Raw genomic sequence first — 9,345 nt, forward strand, 5'->3', positions numbered from 1 at the left:
ATATATGTCTAACTTAATATTCCTTCATTCCCACAATTAATTAATAATTCTGCAATTTATAATCCTAATCCAACCGTTTTCCCCATCATATTAATCCTCTCTTCTTTGTCTTAGACATGTATGTTCTAATTTCAATACATATTTAAAAAATGTGCACCTAAAAGATCAATGTTGGAAAGCAGGAGCAACATCAAATATGCAAATTTGATGTCATCATTGCCGAAATTTAAAATATAGACTCGAGAGCTTTTGTTTATCTATCTTAAATTGATAAACACAAATGGACTCTTGCTCATGATGGGGATGGTGACGTGGAGTTATGACAACAAACATGTCTGAGTGCTTTAATTCTGTTCTGGAATGTGCTCGTCGACTTCCTGTATCAACGTTAATTCAGTTGACATTCAACTGTTGCGTTAAGTATTTCATCAATCGTATCACACAAAGTCAGCGTATGACTCAGAGCAATCAACCTTGGCCTAATTATAAATTTTGACTGTATGAGAAATGGTCTGTGAGATCTCATGAACACATTGTTGCTCATACTGAGATCAAAGACCAATCGGCATATGTTGTTACGGGGGGACTACAAGGTCGAGGTGAACACGTTCAGGTTATGACCCTTAGTCTAAATGAATGTTCATGCGGAAAATGAACTACTTTTGGAATTCTATGTTCACATACAATATGTACTGCCAAATGGTGTGGATTAGATCCTACACAACATGTACAACGTTTGTTTCAAATGAGTGAATACATAGACACTTACAAAGGAAGATTTCGTTGGATCGCTGACGAGGAATATTGGGATGCACTGACATTTGAATTGTGTCACAACCCGAATAGGCGTCAAAGACGGAGAAAGGGAAGGGGCCTAACTACAAGAATCAGAAATGAGAATATGAGATGGACCAGCCTTCAACTCGAGAAAGACAACACATCCAGCGAGAAAATTCATCACAACAACGCCATAATCAGAACATGTAAAGGTAAGGTGAAGTTAGAAATTCATGATCAACTCGAGGTAAAGTTATATAAAAAACTCTGTCAATAAAATGTATTTGATTTTTTAAATTTTGTATTTCATTCATACTGCAAATATAATCTTATATTTAAGTGTTTATGTATTTTTTGTTTGTAGGTTTGAAGGAACATTAGAAGATTCAATATCTTAAATTATGATTGTATGTTTTTCTTTGTATTTTAGTAAGTATCATATGTTAACTGATCAGTTTGTTTTTGTTTTTATTTGATTGTATTTCATTGTTTAACAGAGTGGTAGATTTTTATGTATTTATATGTTTTATGTTGTGTAAAATCAGCATGTTCTGTTTTTTATTTGATAATATTATCCTTGTTTTCTAATTAATTTTTTAATATTTAAGTTTATGTTTTGAAGTTAATAATGAAAGTTACTACATTTGAAAATCTTCAAACTTTTTCAAATTTTGAATAAATATTGAATCCTGTTAATTATGTAGTGTATATATAAATATATAGCATCTCATATTTATCGCTTATATTAACTCATATATCAATAAAATATAATGCAAATATTTAAAAACAAATGCAAAATTTGAAGGAAAAAAAAAAAGAAGAAGTAAATTTACGTAAATTCATAATACATAGCTTATAAATTAATATATTATGATGCAAGTACGCATTCAAATATTTACATTTTTTTCCTGCACAAATGATGTCCAGTCCCACAATCACGTGGCTTTGAGACTCGTTTGCTTTTACGTACCAGTTTTGGGGCTTCAAGTTCTTTTTCTTCTTCATTAACATTCAATCCAATGCTGGAACCCACATTCATATCAACGTTATGGGGACCCTGGCTTGGTAATTGAGAATGAGAATATCTAATGTATGAAATTGATGATATGTTATAATTTGGGTGGATTTTCTCATTCTGACGGCAATGTTAGTCAAATAAGAGTTTTGTAAAAGAAGGTTCATAAGCCTGCTATGGAGTTTGAAATTTATGATGCGTGTGTGAAGTGTCTAACCCAGAAGGTACATTAAAAGCAAACCTATGGGCTCATTCAGTATACGAGAAAGGCACATGATAACGATCACATGGAGTTCGATGCGAAGTACCCTCTTCTGAAAGTTAACATATTGTTGAATAAATATATTGTGGTGAATATAAACAAAGTACTTTAGTAATAAAAAATCTACCATGTGAAGTGTGAGGCCACACAGGAGTCGCGGAAGATTTTGTAGTACTTTGTCCCAGTCAGGAGTCGAGAATGATTGTTCATCATCTTCTCTCTGTCGTCGTCTTTTATTTGCAGACCTTGCACGGTGATGATGTTGATCGGGTATTTTGAAGGACATTTCATACAGTAAGTGGCAGGTCTGGATAGTATTTTTAACAACTTCGACTAACGCTTCATGCGGTTGATCGTCAACAGAAAGTCTTCTAAATAAATTCCTTAAAATATATGCTTCATCTCTCTAAAATAAAATAAAAATAAAAAAATTTATCAAACACATGAATAATAAATTATAATAATATAGTGCAAAGTGTTGGAAATAAATGCTTTAACAAGCACTTACCACAACACACCTGAAATATGTATCACCGGGCTGATAACCATAATCCATTGTTGAGATTCAATAAGAGATATGAAATGTCGAGTTATGGAATCATATCATGATTCATAATCATATCTCATGCGAAATTTTCATCCAATTCACTGTCAACAATCAAATTATGACGATTTTATCACCCATCCACCATTAGTTTATGATGTTTGACCCAATCGTAATTTTTGTGACCCCGCCTTGAGTATTCATGTTACTAATCTCCATCAAGTATTGGTATTGTAATGTTTTGTGACATTCCAAATTGTCGAAAAACTCGATTTGGACGATACATCTCCACAATATGAAAACATACCAATGGGCACACACTTCGCCCGAGAGTGGTATGTCTACCTTATAAGGACAATGACAAAACGTCCACATCTTCAAGGTCGTATACGGGCCATTTAAACTACAATTAATGAACAAAATAAATCATGTACATAAGTGATAATATCTGACATATTTGAAATTTTATATTTTATACAATGAAATGTAAGTACAACAGTTTGACCACATAACTTTTAAAATCAAGTAGTATACAACCATCAATAACCAACATCGCAACAACTCGGGAGTATTATGTCATTCTATATATCTAATGTTTTCAAAAAATCGAATAAAGTAATTATTCTATCTATTAATATAAATAATAATTTGAAGATTTACACAAATAATAATAACAAACACATAATAATTTTAACATATACACACACTAATAAATATTTGACCGCGTTACAACAAAATATTTTTTTAATAAATATTGTTGGCACGCTGTCTCAAAGAGCCCGAATTTATTTATTTTTTAAAAAACTAATCAATTTTTTTTTAAAAAAAAACCTTTTAAAAAGAGATGACTTTTTTAGAGGGCATGACTTATATTATTTTTTAAAAAAAAACTAAAACATAAAAAAAATTTCTAACATAAATTATAATTTCATTTATAAATTTAATACTTAAAATAAATAATTTATATTAGTATACATACTTTATATGGAAGTTGGAACAAAATTTTACCTGTAAAGAAAAATAAAATTAATGAAAAATTGTCGTGAAGTGATGAAACAAATTAATTCAAAAATTACGAGAATTTACGTGTGAAGAGATGAATGATGATGAAATGATGAGAAAATTGATGCATACTCTTCGATTTATAGAGGAAAAAAAGAGATGCACATGAGGTATAATAATGTCCCCGAATAATTATTTAGGCTATAGTTTTGTGGTCTTTGACCCATGCTGCTCGACGGAAGCGCACAACTTTATTTTTTTTAATTAAAGCATAGGCGTGACTTGTCTTTTTAAAAAAATTACAAGTCACGCCTATTTGGTGGGCGTGACTTACCTTTTTCTTAAAAAAATTATGAAATTTTTTATCACGCTTACTATATTGACGTGATATTTTAATGTCATAAACACTTTTTTTTTTATTTTATTTTATAAACTTATTAAAATAATCTCTACAAACTGATAAGAAGCTCGAAAATTTTAGTTTGATCATTAATTGTCATTATGTTTATTCCATCCATTTTTTTATATTTCTGCTTGCTTTCTGTTGGGGTAAATTATTTTTAAATCTCTATCTACACTCCTCAATCTATAGAAAAATGTGCCTGCACTCCCTAAGCCCACATCTTTTCACGGATGAAAAACGGTGCAAAACATTGAAAATATGATACTAATATATGATATTTGAGTACCAACTATTTCTGATCTGGTATTAAAAAAATAAGATTTTAAATATAAAATTAGAATACTTTTAGTAATCCCAACCGTTATTATACATGTTCAGATACAAAACAATCAACAATTTTTGTATACTAATTTAAGAAACTTTAGATAGAAAAATATATAAATCTAAGTATTGATTTATATATTTATGATACCAATCGACTCAAATTAGGTACAAAATCATGATTTACATTTTTGGTTTAAGAGATATGAAATATAAAACACATATAGGTCAAATATTTTTATACAACGAACACATGTTTTTGTACAAGATCTGAAATAGATGGAATTGAAAGTCATATATTTATACTGTATATTCAATATTTTTTTTATCGATTTTCATTCATGAATAGACACGTGAATCTAAACAGTTAATAAACATTTTTTTATGAGTTATGAAGTAGAATTCTTTTTTTCTTGACAAACACTGATGCCAAACCCAAGTTTGAGTCGAAGTATTTAAATACAATCTACCTTATTATATGTCGGATAAATATTTTTGAAAATTTATTTCATTTTATATTATTCATTTGTTATACTTGTCATCATTTTGATATATATATATATATATATATATATATAATCAGATCTACATATCATATTTTCAACTCTAAAGTTTTAAATTTCTATTAAATTTGAATGGTATTTACTTGTATGACACGTACTTGTAAAAGTCAGAAACTTTGACAAGGCGGAACGTCCGTTGATTCTGAATGATCTCCAGTTCGTGACAGTAGTTTCTGGTTGCTGGCCCTATCGGACTTATTTTCTTGAGATTGAAGAGAAGAAGACGAAATGGGATGGATTGAAAAGACGATGGTTTCTTTCAAGTCTATTCGTATCCGGCAGGCGCTTCATCAGGCACTCAGCCTTGGTTTCTTTTATTCCACTCTTCATTTTCTCCATTGATATATTGCTTCGATATTACATGCAAATCCTGATCCGTTTCCTGCCTTTTTCGCGTTATAACTTTAGTTTTTTCGTATCCGAATAGAGTTCGTATATGGGTTTCGGCTGCCTGGAATTTACACACGCATACTCACACTCACATGCAAGCCACACTCAAATGAAAGAAATGGGGAATTCTTTGTGTTGCCGTGATTTAATCTGACTGAACTAGTTCATATATTTTCGGAAGTGTGATTTCTTTGATTACATCTTTTTCATCTGGTTTAAGGATTAGTAAATAATGTGCTTGTCGATCTCACTTTTGAACAAGTTTGATCCTTTTCATGGTTGGTGGTCGTTTAATTATCTGTTGTTTTCGTTAGAGGTTTAATCAACTAGTAGAAATTTGTATGCAGTGGCAAATCATGTGTATATATAGATTTAAGATATGGTTTTGGAAGCAAGGAACATGACTTACGGAGAATAAGCAGAAATTATAGCAGAAAATCACAGAATTATTGGTAAATTATATTGATTTCTTCACAGATTTATAATCAGTGATAAATCTAATTGAAGCAAACTCAAAAAAAACGCCTACAAAGCAGTTGGGAGGAAGAAATTGTACATAATCTGGTAGTCAGGGCAGCTGAAACATAAAAAGTCATCAGACAAGTTTTCATTGTTTCCTCACATGATTTCTAAATCTATGAATCGAATCTGCATTGAGCTTTTTGTAGGGGTTGGAGAGGGAGGGATCTCAAAGTTAGATTCATGTTTCACATGGTTTATAGAGCTACTGTTTTTCATGAGTAGCAGTCATGCTTGCTTCTTTCCATCTCGATTTGTATAGTATGTTTGCATCCGGCTTTGTAATAAAAAGATAAAACATTTAGGTTGCGTTTGAATCGATGAATTTCAAATATATTTTTGTTGTTTAGAGAAGTAAGACCACAAACGTTAAATTCATATGTTACTTGTTTATATAGTATTTCGTGTTAATTAGAATTGATTTCAAATTCACTCAATAGGAGAATGGATTTAGGCCGATGTTTGGGAAGAAAAAGGATTTGATATTTTTAAATCCACTCATTTATTATGTCTAATCGAAATCCTTTCCCCAAGTGAACCCTTAGGAAATGCTTTGATTAAACCGGAAGTTGAACATCTGGCTATATGTTTTTACTTGTTTATTCCTCTTTTGGATTCAGGTATAATTGTTACATCAGCACTGATGATATGGAAAGGGCTGATGTGCATTACTGGGACTAAATCCCCTGTTGTGGTTGTTCTCACAGGAAGCATGGAACCAGGCTTTGGAAGGGTTAGCTTTAGTTATATATTGTTTTAGTTTACAAGAATCTTTATGACCCTCTATGCATTGTGTCGTGGATGTTGGTCTTCATGATCAAACCACGCAAATCCTATATCTAGTTGGGTGCTGTAATCACTATATTTCTGATACTTTATTTGAAATTTTTTTTTTCAAATTACAATCCTTTCATTTGATTTCATAATCTTAGGAACTACCTATCCATGCGTCCCAGGTCCATTTCACAATCAAGAGTCGGCACAACCTTAAATTTAACGAGGAAGTTGCCGAGTAAACTGAAATGGCTAAGCCTAAGATAGTTGGCTTAAATTTGGAATATGCTATATATAAAGAAAATGAAGGTACTCATTTCGGAATTTGATAAGAATAAGGCACATTTCGAAACAACTTATATTGAGAACCTTGTCCTTAACTTTTACTCAGAACAAACTATCTTAATTGAGTTGAATGATTATAATGATGATGCGCTTTAGATAGATATCGTAGTTTCTTGAATGTCTTCTAACCGAAGTATTTTCCCAATTTAACTGTAATACCCCGAGTTCCCATTCTTTGCTCCATATGTTAGAAAATGGTGTGCTTTTGGATTTTAAATGTCATTGACTTCTGAGTTTCCCCATCTAGAAGTTGCAGCACTCTATGATTTGGCTTTGTAATTACTATTTTGTTGTACTGGGTGTTTGAATTATACACAAGTGAGTGTGCTTATCGATTTCATCGACAGGGAGACATTCTGCTCCTACAAATGAGTAAAGATCCCATCCGAGTAGGAGAAATTGTTGTGTATCACATTAACGTAAGAGGATTATTTCTCTTATCCTTGTCCTCAGTAAATTTTTCCTATCCGCACACAATTGACAAACACTTGTAGCGCTATATTCTTTGCTGCATCCGAACTTGATTTCTCTGTGTTGGTATCTTTTTATGGTTTATCTTTTATCATTTTCAGGGACGTGACATTCCAATCGTCCATCGTGTCATTAAGGTAAACATCCTTGCATAAAGTTTTGGGAAGAATATTCAAGGTTAAAAAAAAATTTATTCTTGCAAAATTTGCTGATATCAACCGTCTACTGTTTCCTGTTTGTAAATGAGCTGAACTAGAACTGACTTCCGGGCTTTGATTTGGCAATTTACTGATAATGTATTGGTTCTCTTAACTTGGTATGATAGGTTCATGAGAAACGAGAAAAGGAAGAAGTTGATATTCTGACAAAAGGCACAAAACTTCTTAATAAGCTGAACGATGCTAAAAAGTGTGGACATTTCAAGGAGTTGCGAGGGAAACATCTAAGATTTTATCAGATCTTTCAATATTTGATTCTTGGTATTTTATTTCCCTTTTTCTCTAAGGGGATAACAACCTCAGAGATGACATCTCTCTTTACAATGGAGAGCTCTGGCTGAAGCGGCACCATATCGTGGGAAGAGCTGTGGGGTATTATAACGAGAACACTTTAATCTGATTATTTTTTACGGTTTTCACAAACTCAACTGAGTAATGCGCAAACGCGGAGGGAGGTAACTCTTTTCTTTGTTTTCGTTGCAGTGTCTTACCTTATGTTGGCTATGTTACAATCATTTTGACAGATAAACCTATTATAAAGGTCAGCAAATGCCAACTTCATTCATTTTTTCATATCATTGGAACAGTTTTCATCTCGCGGAGAACAATTTTATGCAAGTTTCACAGTAGCATTCAGTGGATTAACTAATTTGGTTCCTATTTACCTCATGTATAGAGAAAGTTATATTTTATAGGAGTTATAAAAGCAACACAAATTCTGAGAAGAACCAAAGTTCCGAATTCAAAATGAGACGCTTCTGCATTTTTTTCATTTGCTTCCACCAAATCAAGGAGTTCTTTATGGGATTTCGGTCTATTCGTTCATTGAGAACTGTATCGATCATGATTCTGGCTTCAATATCTGATTCATACCCATACTCATACACAGCTAACTGAAAGAAGAGAGCATGTACTAACACAATCTTGTATTTTTTTTCCCTGCAGTATGTTCTTATTGGTGTACTAGGATTTCTTGTCATTGTATCGAAAGACTGAAACTTTTGAAGTTGAATTGAAAGGATCCATTACTTTCTTGTCCGAACATGCAATTGCTGCTGCTCTCTTTCCTTTGTATCTTTCGAAGATTTTCAGTAAAGAGTATGGAGAATTTGTTGTACTTTGTATTGGTTATCAAGATTCTATATTTTATTTTATTTTTGAAAATATGCCTGTTTATTCTCATCTCATTCTTTGTTGGAAAATGCGTCATTTTTCATGATAAAGTACAAAAAAATTATTGAATCCAATTAAATCTCTTTTATTTTTGTATTCTGAAAAAGAAAAACATATTCTAATATGTCAATATAAAAGTACATATAGCATGATTATCGTTTGTTTGATGACAAAAATATTAATCAATGAACCAAACATAAGATAAATATATATGAGTAGGTCTCTTATGAGACGGTCTCACGAATCTTTATCTGTGAGACGGATCAACCCTCTCACAAAATACGACTCGTGAGACCATCTCACATAAGTTTTTACCAACATATATTATAGCTCTATCTTTATTTAATCAACCATACAAAACAATTCCTTAATAAATGTTTGGTTTATTTTTGGTACTTTCAGTTTCTAAAATTAAAAAAACCATAATAAGTGAACCGATGTTTTACATATAAAATATCTTAAAATAGTTTAACATTAAAAAGATAATATCTACCCATGCAAAGACCATTGATTTTAATGCAAAGTATTAAATGGATGTTTTTAATCATTTTATTGTATTTGATTTTGT

General features: G+C 31.5%; 1 protein-coding gene across 5 annotated transcripts; it reads left to right on the forward strand.

Moving 5' to 3' along the window:
- Positions 1 to 4,984: 4,984 nt before the first annotated feature.
- Positions 4,985 to 8,782, forward strand: LOC140973263 (uncharacterized). Of its 5 annotated transcripts, XM_073435927.1 has the most exons (8): positions 4,985 to 5,194; positions 6,417 to 6,529; positions 7,263 to 7,334; positions 7,488 to 7,523; positions 7,712 to 7,757; positions 7,892 to 7,976; positions 8,088 to 8,145; positions 8,550 to 8,776. In XM_073435927.1, exons 1-8 carry the CDS (start codon positions 5,116 to 5,118, stop codon positions 8,598 to 8,600), a joined length of 540 nt encoding a protein of 179 aa, XP_073292028.1. In that variant the 5' UTR covers positions 4,985 to 5,115; the 3' UTR covers positions 8,601 to 8,776. The 5 variants fall into 5 exon arrangements, 4 of the variants coding, with proteins under 4 accessions (XP_073292028.1, XP_073292026.1, XP_073292027.1 ...); XR_012174608.1 differs by lacking the exon at positions 8,088 to 8,145 and having other exon boundaries at positions 7,892 to 8,059; positions 8,550 to 8,782; XM_073435925.1 differs by lacking the exon at positions 8,550 to 8,776 and having other exon boundaries at positions 8,088 to 8,542.
- The last annotated feature ends 563 nt before the right edge of the window (positions 8,783 to 9,345 follow it).

This window comes from Primulina huaijiensis, chromosome 3 (genome assembly GCF_012295235.1).
Source record: "Primulina huaijiensis isolate GDHJ02 chromosome 3, ASM1229523v2, whole genome shotgun sequence".
Taxonomy (NCBI): domain Eukaryota; kingdom Viridiplantae; phylum Streptophyta; class Magnoliopsida; order Lamiales; family Gesneriaceae; genus Primulina; species Primulina huaijiensis.